Here is a 13,340-nt window from a genome sequence, read left to right on the forward strand (position 1 = left end):
AGAAGTAGTAGTGGAATTACATGGAAACATAACGATTTGCAGTAAAACTTTTTTTTCGGCGTTTTCTAACTTTCATAAGTGTTCTACGATGAGTTCCAACTACTTTTGAGAATTATTCCCTTAGGTTAATCTTCAACGGCATATTTCACTGATTTCGTGTTACCACGAATCATTTTCGGTGAATCGTTTTTGTCCATCAGAGGCATTATAACGAAGCAACTTTTTTTCAAATTTAATTATTCCTAACATTTTGTTGGCTTTGCGTTTTTAATTTTTTCTTAAATTTGAAAGCACGTTTTGCCAATTTAAGCCTAGATTTGAGTCTGTTTTCACATTGCACACATTGCATTATCCAACCTCTAGCAATGTGTTTAACCTATTCTATGCTCAATTTAAAATCATTTTCTGATCTTAAGAATCAGTTATCAGATAAACTTAGAATCATCTTCGCCTAAAAGTTGATCTTTTTAAGTGTTTTTATGAAGATTTGATACGCATAAGTAGGTCCTTTGTAATCTAGAATGTAGAATTATTTTATCTCACAAAAATGTTCGTTTGCGATGTTCGAAAGTTATTAGTTTTACTGTAGTTTCATGTTTTGACAATATACTTAGTCAACAATTTCCAAAAAAACCTACTTAAACACATTTTTATCCTGACCAGAATGCATTCGAAGGATACCTTAAATCGATTATTTTCAAAATAACTTACCGTGCCCGTAGAATGCTTCATATCTGGAGGCGCGGCAGGTTCAAAGGTGACAGATTTTCTATGAATTTCTGATTACGTTGGGGCACAAATATAGGACATGCCATTGCTGCCGATGGACTATAAAAGGGATGCGCGGGATTCGATAGAAACTTTTCGTTCGAGAGTGTGAACCAGTGCGGGAGCGAAAAAGCATGCGGACCACGCTGCTGGTTAGTGTCTTGTTGTTTGTGTGGCTGGAACTTCTGCTAGCTTGGCAGGAAAATGCTGCCGGTGTTGATAGGATTCATGAAGCCTTAGTAGCTTATAAAAGACCTTCGGTGGAGCAGTACAGACACAAATATTTTGAACTTTCTAGTGAACAATATATTTTCGGTGGATTCGAAACGGAAAATGAAACTCGGTACGAGAGAAATAAACGCTTCAGTGATCCGACCTTTCGAGGAAATCCTAAAACTCGGGAGCAGGTTTGGGCTAAGAATTTTGCCCATGTTACCGTCAGTGATATCCAAGCGAAATCTTTGGTGAAACTTCTGATTCGGGTAGTGACCAAGTACCTGTCAGCTTGCATTCCGATAATTCTTTTTGATGGATTCGTGGAAAAAACGGAAAGCTACATCATGGAATCGCTGTTCAGTGATTTTCCTTTGACCTATACCTGTGGTAAAATAGGACCGAATTACACCTTGGAGAATCCGCAAATGCTGCAGGCGTCAACATCGAAATGCCGTAGATATATTCTTTTTCTATCGGATGCCATGATGACTAGGCAAGTGATTGGACCTCAGCTAACAAACTACGTTATTGTGATTCCCCGCTCCAGCCAGTGGAAGTTGCAGGATTTTCTTTCTTCGAAACAATCGCGGGATATACTAAATCTGTTGGTTATTGGGGAATCTTACTCTACCTTTAAGAGCACCAACCAGGAGTCTCCTTATGTGCTATACACGCACGAGCTTTATATTGACGGGTTGGGTTCGAATCGACCTACAGTGCTAACAACCTGGATGAATGGGAAATTTTCCCGACCAAATGTGGAACTGTTTCCGAAAAAGATTCGGAAAGGATTTTCCGGCCATCGTTTCACGGTTTCTGCCGCCCATCAGCCTCCATTCGTGTTCAAAATTTTGTCAACCGATGGCGTTGGTAATATCGCCATTCGTTGGGAAGGTTTGGAGATGCGTGTGCTGCGCACTTTGGGAAATTATCTGAATTTTACCTACGACGTTAAGGAACCATCAAAACTCAGCCTCGGGTATAGCGGGTGGTTGGATGTATCTAAGTTCTAATTCTAGAGGTTATATTTCAGATCGGGGGATGCAGTAACGGACGAAATTACACGTCGTCAGGCAGATATCGGGGCTGCTGGTACGTATGTAACAAGTGAGCGAAACTTCGAAACCGAGATGAGTGTATCACATTCAATGGATTGTTCTGCCTTCGTAACACTAATGTCTTCGTCTCTGCCAAGATATCGTGCCATTCTGGGACCGTTTCAGTGGCCAGTATGGTTGGCGCTGACGCTTATCTATTTGCTAGCTATTTTTCCGCTGGCCTTTTCCGATAAATTAAGTCTCAGACATCTGATAGGTAATTGGAGTGAAATCGAAAACATGTTTTGGTACGTCTTTGGCACCTTCACTAACAGTTTGTCCTTCACGGGTGAGAATTCTTGGAGTAATACCAAAAAGACGTCAACCAGGTTACTGATTGGTGAGTAGCCTTCTCCTCCTTCGTCATGTGGGTCGGATTTGACACCTTTGATTTTCATTCCACAGGTGCATACTGGGTATTCACGATCATCATAACTTCCTGCTACACGGGATCGATCATTGCTTTCGTTACGATGCCGATACAACCGGATACGGTCGATAGCGTCAGTCAGCTACGGGCTGGATTTTATCGTATTGGCACGCTGGATCGGGGCGGTTGGGAACGTTGGTTTCTCAACTCCAGCGATAAGACAACGGAAAAATTGCTGAGAAAGTTGGAGTTCGTGTCCAGTTTAAAAGAAGGGATCCGCAATGTGACGGATGCGTTTTTTATATCCTATGCGTTTATTGGCTCGAAGGCGGAGCTCGAATATCTCGTACAGTCTAACTTCTCTGATGAGTAAGTAAACTTTTGGTGTATTTGGGGTAAAGGAAACACTGCAGGTTTGTTACACATTAGAAGTATGTTGTCAAAACTCACGAAACTTAAAAGCTTATTTATGGAAGATTGTTGGGATGAATTGTTGCGCGGAGCGTATCTGTTTCGTAAGATTTAGGCAATCGTCATTTTGTAATTTTATGGGGTTTAGTATTCGACAATAGTATACATACTCTAAGTCTAAGAAAAAAAGGCTTTAATACCTAACTTACTTTTATGGCGACAGATCGTAAAGATCCTATAGTGAATCCAGAATACGTCTTCACAATGTGCTTGCGCCACATTCTATCTTCTTGTTTGCCACCGAGTATTGATCGCAGGATTTTACGTCTGAATACCCCAAGTGCTAACTGATCGGCCTCCTTTTACGTCCACCAATTATGTCCGTAGAGCGCTAATGCACTAAGGGACATTTTCCTACAGGCTAGCGGAGAAAAATATTTTCAGCATTTTTTAAACACTAGTTTTTTTTTTACCACAAAAGATCAAAACAATGGTCACAGTGGTCCAAATCTTACAAAAAAAACACTAGTTTTTCTTTTTGTTGAAATCAAAACAAGTTGCTTAAGATAATTCATGACTGTACTGCGGTCAAATTTTGACAGATTTTTGTATGAAAAGTGGAAATTATACATGGACTTGTTCGGAATTCAGCCCATTCCCCTTTTCAGTGACTTCGTTCCCATTTCTCAAACGCGTTTGATTACCGCATGAAGGAGGAGATGGGGGTTTAGTTTTCGTTACTTATTGTTACATAGGGGGAGGGGGAAGTAGTTGAGACCGTATAATATGTATATGGGTCATTCCATACGAAGTGACCACGAAAAGGCACAAACTTGGACACGACCATCACAGGTGTTGCTCAAAGTTGGGAGAATTATTCATCTACTGTTACTTTGGAAAAATCCCAAATTTGGTGTCAATTGGAATACCCCCCCGCTCTGTGGGAGCCCCCTGTTAATTGCAAAGTCACGCATTTTTCGTTCAAAATCTCTTTTTTGTTTTCTTACAATTCATGGACGTAAGATGTCCGAGAAATACTGATGGATGATTTTTGAAGAAAATAAACCAAGGAATCCAGAAAAAATAAAGTTTTGACCGGAAGTGTTGCCAGATAAATTATTTTTGTATTTGAAAACTAAATTTACATTTTTCGGCAAATGCAGCCAATTTTATTTTAAATTTGATAATTTCATCGTGTTCCTTGGAAAATTTCACATAAGAAACAACTACTTTCACATAAGAAACAACTACTTTCACATGAGCCAATCTCGAGATATAACATTTTTACGAAAAAAGTTGTAAACTTGGTATTTAATTTTTTTTTACAATTTATAGACGTAAGACACCCGAAAAATAGTGATAAGTGAGTTTTGAACAAAATAAACCAAGGAATCCAGAAAAAAATATTATTTTTGACCGGAAGTGTTGCCAGATAGATTATTTTTGTTTTCTAAAACTAAATTTGCATTTTCGGTAAATGCAGCTAATTTTATTTTAAATTTGATGATTTCATCGTATTTCTTGGACAATTTTACATAAGAAACACTTATCACCCCGGGTACCATGAGCCAATCTCGAGATATAGCATTTTTACGAAAATAGTTTTGAATTTCGTAATTAATTTTTCGTAAAATGCTTTATCTCGAGATTGGCTCATATTACTCATAAAAAAATTAATTACGAAGTTTACAACTTTTTTCGTAAAAACTTTTTTCGTGGTCGTGTCCAAGTGGCATGTACACTTCGTATGGAATGACCCCTATACATACATGACCGTTTCACGCAATTTTCATAACTTTCAAATCTGTTGGTCGCAAGTCATCGCATCAACATTTTTTAGAATATGTTAGTAAATAAGTAAACCTTGAAAACAAACAAAGACTTATCCCAGGAGCTTTTGCGAGTTAAAAGATATCGTCTAACAAAGTTGAAAATGGGTGCTTATCACGGGAGTCACCGGTCTACCGGTCTGATCAGCGTCTTGTAGATGGTTAATTTGGTGCGGCGACGAATTCTACACGATCGGAGCGTCCTCCGGAGACCAAAGTATGCACGATTTCCTGCCATAATGCGCCGTTGAATTTCTCTGCTGGTATCGTTGTCGGCAGTTACCAGTGAGCCCAGATACACGAACTCATCAACCATCTCGATTTCATCACCACCAATTTGAACTCGAGGTGGGAGGTTAGCTCTGTCCTCTTGTGAAACCCTTCCTTTCATGTACTTCGTCTTCGATGCATTGATGACCAGTCCAATCCGTTTGGCTTCAGCCTTTAGTCCGATGTACGTATCCGCCATCTTCACAAAGGTCCGAGCCACAATGTCAATATCGTCGGCGAAACCAAACAGTTGAACCGACTTTTGGAATATCGTGCCACTCGTGTTAATCCCCGCTCTTCTAATGACACCGTCCAGGGCAATGTTAAACAGTAAGCACGAGAGACCATCACCTTGCCTTAGGGGCCATTCAATAATTACGTAAGCATATTTTTACACTTTATCAAACCCCCCTCCCCCCCTTGTAAGACATCGTAAGATTTTTTAATACTCCCCCTCCCCCCTAGTAAGATCTTACTGCCAGCATATAAAGTTTTTTTATTTTAGTTGTACCATTATGAAGCAAGCACAGTACTTCGTTTCCTCTTCTGTCCTTTATTCGAGTAATTCCGTAATTTCCTTCCATGAATTTTACCGTCCACGCTTTCATGAACATGGATATTTGAACAGCTGCATTAACATTGTTTTACTTACGTAAGAAAATCAATTCACCCCCCTCCCTCCGCTGTAAGATGGCGTAAGAAAACTGCACCCCCCCTCCCCCCTATTTGCTTACGTAATTATTGAACAGCCCCTTAGACCTCTTCGGGTTTCGAAGGGGCTCGGGAGTGCTCCCGAAACTCGAACTACACACATCACTCGATCCATCGTCGCTTTGACCAACCGCGTCAGTTTGTCCGGAAATCCGTAGTCGTGCATAATTTGCCAGAGCTTGTCCCGATCGATTGTGTCGTACGCCGATTTAAAATCGATGAACATATGATGTGTGGGCACGTTATATTCGTGGCATTTCTGCATAACCTGCCGAACTGCGAATATCTGATCCGTGGTGGCGCGGGCACCCATAAATCCCGCCTGGTTGTGCACCACGAACTGTTTCGCAAATGGTGATACTCGACGGCAAAGTATTTGGGAGAGTACCTTGTAGGCGGCGTTCAATAGAGTGATTGCCCGGTAATTGCAGCACTCCAGTTTGTCGCCCTTTTTGTAGATGGGACACACAATACCCTCCATCCACTCCTCCGGTACTCGTTCTTCCTCCCAAACCTTGACAATGACCCAGTGCTCGGCTCTAGCCAGTGTTTCTCCACCGTATTTCAATAGATCGCTGGGGAGTTGGTCCACTCCAGCAGCTTCATTGTTTTTTAGCCGACCAATCTCCTCCTCCACCTCCAGAAGACCTTGCTTGGGCACCAAGATCAATTGCCATACCGTCCTCGCGCTCTACTGCATCGCCGTTTAGATGCTCGTCGAAGTGCTGCCTCCACCTTTCGATCACCTCACACTCGTCTGTAAGGAGGTTGCCGTCCAAGCTCCTGCACATATCGGCTTGCGGCACAAAGCCTTTGCGGGAGCTGTTCAGCTTCTCGTAGAACTTCCGAGTGTCGTTAGCTTGGTACAGCTCTTCCATCGCTACGCGATCTCGGTCCTCTTGCTGGCGCTTCTTCCTTCGGAGGACTGAGTTTTGGCTGTTCCGTGCCTGTCGGTATCGTTCCACGTTCGCTCTCGTACGGTGTTGTAGCATTCTCGCCCGTGCTGCATTCTTCTCCTCGACTAACCGTTTGCATTCGTCGTCAAACCAGTCATTTCTATGATTCGGGGCCCTTGTACCTAGTAGCGCTACTGCAATGCTACCTATGGCGGATCGGATACTTTTCCAGCCATCTTCAAGGGTAGCTGCGCCAAGCTGCTTTTCCGTAGGTAGCACTGCCTCCAGCTGCTGCGCGTATTCATGTGCAGCCTAGGCGTCCCGCAGTTGCCCAATTTTTGGTCGTGGCGTTCGACTTCGGCGGGTGTGCAACACCAACCAGTTGTATCCATGTTTCAACCGGCAGTCTAGTGTAATCATATGACTCGTGGAGGTGTGAGATAGGAACTTGTGAGGGCCGAAGCTATGTTTGACGCTCCTTCCAGGTTGTGAACTCACCATTTGATGCCTGGCAATTTATGACTCATACTGTGAATTTTTGATTGTTTGAGAATTTTCTACTTGCAAGAGGTTTTCTACCGTAGAAAACGTAGAATACAGTTTTCTACGTAGATTACATACGAGTCCCGAAAAATCGCGTAGAATACCATCCCTGGATGGAAGTTGACTTCCCCATGTCGCTTCTCGACCCATCCAGCTACCGCCGTATTGAGTCTATGCGTCCATCTACCCTTGGTAGAGTTGGACCAATCCTTCTGTCATCTAACCATCGAGGATGATCGTTCGGTGTTCTTTTTACGTCGAAATATTTTGCATTTTCTTTGACGATTATGCTTATTGGACCATGACAGCTAGAACGCGCTCGCAACCCTTAGGCACATGAGCCTGTGGAGGCTTTTCATTTTACCCTTGTAACAGGTAGTACCTAACGCCTTTGACCATACTGGTGCTCCATACCTGAGTATGCATGTAGTCACGCTGGCTAGCAGTTTGCGCTTGCTGCCGTATACCGCTAAGCTATTCATCATACGTCATAATGCCGCGATGGTCGTTGAAGTCCTCTTTTTTCTGTGTGGACCCATCACTGCGACCAGATAGATCTAATATTGTGATATTGCCCAGGTATTTCCTGTACTCCGCACTTCATATTATTGGCAGTATCACTATTGATGTAAGTGATACGCTTATCATTCATATCCGAGCTTGTGAGTAAGTTTTACCTTTCCGTTTTAAGCTTACTGCTCCACTAAACCGAGCGCCCCTGTCCATTCTAACATTATCGCCTAATTGCAATTCCCTTGAGAAAACTTTGATACGTTACTCACACAAGTTTTATTATAAAAGGGACTTATTTTTGTAAGAAGGAGAGTCAACAGGAGTACTGTAGAATTCAGATTGAAGGAAGGGTATATGGTGGGGAGCCTGAGAATAACCCATGCTAAAGTCCTTTGACAACCAAATGGCCTGATTCTACTAAGATTCGGCAGAAAAAAAGTCAATTTTTGTTGCACTGTGAATTAATTCCGACAAAACAGCCATTAAACGTTCATAGAACAAGGGAGGCCGGTATCAACGACGGTTCTAGGATTACCCTTATTCTTGTTTTTGTTCGGATCACATTCATACGAGACGAGAGTATCGAACATATTTCTTTTCATTGTTTTCAAATCGAACGTTAGATTACCCAGTCATTTAACCATAAATTTCGAACGTTTTTCGAAGAGCTCAATAAACGAATTTACACACAATTTAGCAATGTTTCTTACGAAAAACCCTTAGACGATTTAATACCTACTGTTGTCTCTTATTTTCCCCAAGATCCGTCAGTAGACGCTACACGTTACACGTCAGCAAGGAATGCTTCTCCCTGTTTGGGGTGTCGTTCGTGTTTCCGCCGAACTCGGTCTACAGGGACAAGTTCAACAATGCGATCCTGTACATGCAGGAAGCGGGAATACTGGCCAAACTGCGTAAGGACATTTCCTGGGACATGCAAAAGACCAAGGACGGTCGGTTTCGGCAGGCATCTGTAGGGCAGATTCTACGCGTTTCCACGGCTGGCGAAAAAGGACTGACCTTGGCCGATACGGAAGGTATGTTTCTGTTGATGGGTGTTGGTTATTTGATCGGAGTTGGGGTGTTGATCTCCGAGTGGGTCGGAGGATGCACCAATAAGTGTCGGGAGATAATCCAAGCGCGAATGGATCGTCGTGGAAGCTTGGGCAGCTCGATACCGGATTCCAACTTATCGTCAGCCAATCCAAATTCAACGCGGCGTCGGCTGAGACCTCCTGGTAAAGAGTACAATTTGGTGGAAAACATTGATAGTGTTTCTACCAATCCGGCTGTCACTCCACAGGTGGCCGAAGACAGTGGAAGTGTAAACTCGCTTAACAGCCAGCCATCGCATCACAAACGGACCTTATCGGGAAGCGTACATGACTTCAGCAGGGGTACATTGCAGGAGCTGTACGATGGACCAGATCGGAGACATTCGACCATAGTTTACATGGACGGAAAGATGATGACCGACGAGGAAGCACGTCGTTACGCGGCTGGCAGTAAGAAGCACCTCAAACCGCACTCTAGCCTGAGCTCGGTAGTGGAGCATGAAGTAACCAGGTTGTTTAAGTACTTGGACGACCTTAACTCTACGCACGATTCTGGCGAGCACTTGGAGAAACATTCGAAACGTCAGTCGGTTGAAGTTGTTGCCGAGGTTAATCAGCAAGCGGAGGAGGAGAGCGAAGATACGAAGGCAGTGGTCGGAGATGAACAGTTTGGCGATACAGTTTTCTATTAAGGTATTACGAATGGACCAATTTCAACTATTTTCAAAGTGCATCTATTTTTTGTCGTATTTTCACTGATAATATCGCATGTATCTGTCACAAATAACGTCTTTCGAGACAAGCCTATCTTTCTAATTTAAAGAAATCATTCGTGTCACATTTAAAAAACAAAACGGTTTTTCTATTATAGTATTTGTGTCGCGATTTGTAATTGTATTGTAGGATTGTTTCTTCAATGAATCTAAAAAATAATGATTAATATTCTTAGACAGTTCGAAAATTTATGTTTTCTTGATCATAACGGTGATTACTAAGATAATCTTTTCATGAGATATTGAACTAATCTCGCATATGAAAAAAATGGTACATTTTCAGACTAGTCCATTGGTGATGATTCAAGAGAAGAAAAAAAAAAACAATCTCATTAGTTTTTATTAAAAATTGTCATGTTTATTCAATCACTTCCGATACACTCACTTTCTAAGTCGACGTTTTCCAATACATGTTAACGATTTACAGTTGTCTCGATTTTCTCTTTTTCACGAGCTATCAGGCGGCACATTATCTAGATACATCTATCATTTTAAACTTCTCCCCTAATGTTTAATCAATTATCGTCTCTATCGGAACTTTTAGCAACATCACTACAATTGCCGCATTGCATCGCCTGCCACTTAATATCACTATTATACAAGTATTTTATTACAAACAGAGTACGAGAATTATATCATCCGAAGCAGACAGAAATGGGGTTCGCAGCTAAAGATACTACACTTATGTATGTGCACACTAGCTTTCATGTGCGTATGAAATTGTCGAGAATGTAAGTTAGTAAGCTTACCAGGTGCGTTCTTATTTTAGTACCGTTTATGGAAGGTCACAAAATACCTAAAAAGATGCAGCCATGGTAAAAGCTTTTCGTAATGCTATGAGTTTGTGAATCTCTGTTGAAATTGATTTAGCATAGGTTTTATGTATATGTGGCAAAAGAAAAAAAACAAAGTGTGGTAAAATAAAGAATCCTTAAGTCTACTTATGTACAAAAGATTGTCCTCCGGTGAGAAAAGAGCAATTCTCACAGGAGCAAATTATAATTTATTGTCTAACTAGCTATAAATATATCACTATCGATTTTAGTGTCATTCTTGGATCGTTTCTCATTTCTTGTATGTTTTGTTCGATTTGCACGTATTGGCCCGCGAATGGTTTTTCGAAAGGTGATTCTCACCTGGTTAGCTGGGTATGCGATCCATCACTTTTCTTGGCTAATTAGAAACAGTGATCAAAAAAATTTAGCTTTTACACACAAGATTAGGGTGATTTTTTTTAAAACATTTTTTTTTTCGTTTTTGACAACGCGATGGATTTGGACACTCAACTAACCAGGACTTCCAGAATTTTAACGTTAAGTATTACTCCTTTGCAACGAAACAGCAGGTAGTGTCTGGTGCAGCTTGTATGTTCGAAAAAGGGTAAACCGGCTGGTTTTATATGGCAGTGCTACGTTTCACCATTTAAGCTTTTGTTTTAGTTCGGTCAAATTGGTTTGTCTTAACATCGTTACATTTGCTTTCTAATTTTAAACTACTGAGTGAGTATTGTTTTTTCTTCAAATATTATTCCGTTTTCACCGAAAGTTCACCGCAGAATCGATCAATGATGCAGCTAATGTTGTATTTACAGGCAAATATACTTAAAATGAAAAGAAAAATCTTACGCGCCTAACAGTTATTGTAATATCAAAAGAACTTCATTCGACTCCCGGGGTGATGAAGATAGGAGGCTTCCGAAAAGCTTCCTCGATGATTCTTTTAATCGTAATAAATTACCAAGTATGCGTTGTTGGTGAAAAAGTGAGTGCGAAGCTTCCATTACTCGTAGTTAATAGTAGTTGTAAGCTCAGTTAGGCATTCGTGAACAGTTTTTTCTTCGTCATCGTTGCGTGAAGATCCCACATTTTCCGTTTCTCTGCAAGGCTTCTAATTCTCTCAATGGAAAACCAAAACCAATCACAAAAAGATCTGAGGTGGATTACTCTTCTTTTAACCTAAAACGGGCAAAAAGGAGAGAATCATCTAGTCTTTTGTTGTTTTTTCATTTGTTTTCCGCTCGGTGTGGGAACTCGGTTGCACTCGGTTTTTCGTCTTCTTTTTTCGACCTTTCCAGGATGACTGATTTTCTTGACTGATTTGTTCTCCTCTCGCTAACGATTGAATACGATAAAAAAATCCCTATACAGAAACACAATAGAGTACCATCGGCGCATAACCCCGTGCGTGTGTTGCGCGGGGGGTCGTCATGCCGTCATCTGCAGACTGTCGTATGACTTAGTTCGTGTCGGCCACCTCGATGTCGTTGTCGATCCGAGACGATCGAATGCCGGTCTTGCCGGTCCAGGGGTAGATCTCCGGGCAGGGCTGGCATGTGCGCATGTATCGCACACCGGACTTGTGCCACAGATTGCACACCTTCGGGTTGTTGCAACGCTTCGGACGGTCCTGCAATGGTTGAGATGAGAAAAAAAAAATAGTTTTGGTTTGATCTAAGATATTTTTTTTAAATTTATCTAGGGGAACTGCTCCATTATTCATCTCATTAGGCCGATATTCACGAAGAATGCACGGATTAAACACCAAATTTTCACGGAATCATTGAACAAATAAACTAAATATGCTTACGTACTCTTATGGAATCGTTAAGCATTGTATATTTAGGAAAATTAGCTAGATTTATCCTAATTTTTGTAAAACAAAACCATTTTTCCCAACACTTCCATATCCATCTCAAAACTGTAATCACTGCTCAATTACCGTAAACTGGGGTGACTTTGATCACTTTTTTTATTGTATCTTAAATATTTTCAGAATATACTGAAAAAATATTGTTTCATATTTTTAAAATAAGTACTGGCATGCATTGAGAAAGATTCAGTCACTACTTCAAAAGTTTAGCAGCAATTTCGCTGTTTTCAAATACGCTCTAGAAATTTTACGCCAATCATCATTCCGGGGTGACTTTGATCACTTCATTATTTTGATGAATTTGGAAAAAACACTTTGCTACTTTCACTAAATTAAACAGCCTAAAACGACTTAAACGAGTTTATAAATATGGAAAGCAATTTGGGGGCCATTCACATACCTACGTGAACAGTTTATGTTGGCGAATGTTCAAGATTCATACAAAAATTTTAGAATATATATGAATGATTATCCACTGAGAGGGAAGGTGGTCTCAAATCATCAAAAACTAGTCCACGAGGAATATGACTTATGCAATTGTCCAAATTTGCATGTTACTTCACGTCTTGGATTTTTGTTAAGAAGAAATATGTAATACGCTGTGGAGATTATTGGGATTCAACATTGCCTTTGAGGAAAAAAATGCAAAAATAACAATGAAATGTATTGTTATAATACTTGTTCGTCTTAAGAACTAATCTGGGAACCAAATAAAAATATTTTACGTATTGCATCTTGTTGTTTTGAATATGCTTGAACCGATTCTTTGTATGCAACAAAAATCGCCAAAATTACACTTTATTATCAATTCATATTTTAGTATGAAAAACACTCTTCAAATAGCAGGAAATGCGTGAATAGTATATCCACACAATCAGTGAAGATTACGACAAATCCCAAGCACTACGAGCGCTTTTCCACATTTTCAAAAAAGAGGTACAGTGCTCAAAGTCTCCCCGGTGATCAAAGTCACCCCAGTTTACGGTATTCATCTCACGACGCCCCAATATTCATTACACTGTTAATCATGAAAATTTACTGCTTGCAAAAGTAGTCTTTTTTGAAAGAAACCTTTAATATAAGAATTGTTAAGGCATGACATCAAAACACATTCACAATGCGAATATTGTCATTTTGTGTCTGCCTGTCGACGCGTACGGTAAGTCGGGTCTGGATGCTAACACGTCACACAAATTTCGATCAAAACTATCTTTCTCTCGTCTTGTTACGTCTTGTTTG

The 13,340-nt window shown here is 40.8% G+C and overlaps 2 protein-coding genes across 3 annotated transcripts in view; one reads left to right on the plus strand and one right to left on the minus strand.

The window, feature by feature from the left end:
- Window positions 1-615: 615 nt before the first annotated feature.
- LOC129733204 (ionotropic receptor 21a) lies at window positions 616-9,834 on the plus strand. The gene is made up of 4 exons (XM_055694858.1): window positions 616-1,963; window positions 2,018-2,421; window positions 2,487-2,820; window positions 8,387-9,834. The coding sequence occupies exons 1-4, from the start codon at window positions 903-905 to the stop codon at window positions 9,369-9,371; spliced, it is 2,784 nt and encodes a 927-aa protein (XP_055550833.1). The 5' UTR covers window positions 616-902; the 3' UTR covers window positions 9,372-9,834.
- LOC129733203 (mucin-2) overlaps window positions 9,785-13,340 on the minus strand; it is a 506,006-nt gene continuing 502,450 nt past the window's right edge. For both annotated transcript variants that reach the window (XM_055694857.1, XM_055694856.1), the window contains one exon: window positions 9,785-11,858. In XM_055694857.1, coding sequence (XP_055550832.1) covers window positions 11,688-11,858 — 171 coding nt within the window. In that variant the 3' untranslated portion in view covers window positions 9,785-11,687. The remainder of the gene's footprint in view (window positions 11,859-13,340) is intronic.

Source organism: Wyeomyia smithii, chromosome 3 (genome assembly GCF_029784165.1).
Source record: "Wyeomyia smithii strain HCP4-BCI-WySm-NY-G18 chromosome 3, ASM2978416v1, whole genome shotgun sequence".
NCBI classification, from domain to species: domain Eukaryota; kingdom Metazoa; phylum Arthropoda; class Insecta; order Diptera; family Culicidae; genus Wyeomyia; species Wyeomyia smithii.

Bases quoted from the DNA above. Each gene is read 5' to 3' on its own strand.
- LOC129733204 (XM_055694858.1), top strand. From the start codon at position 903: ATGCGGACCACGCTGCTGGTTAGTGTCTTGTTGTTTGTGTGGCTGGAA. The intron at 2,422-2,486 runs GTGAGTAGCCTT...TTCATTCCACAG, and splicing joins GTCAACCAGGTTACTGATTG to GTGCATACTGGGTATTCACG. The intron at 2,821-8,386 runs GTAAGTAAACTT...ATTTTCCCCAAG, and splicing joins CAGTCTAACTTCTCTGATGA to ATCCGTCAGTAGACGCTACA.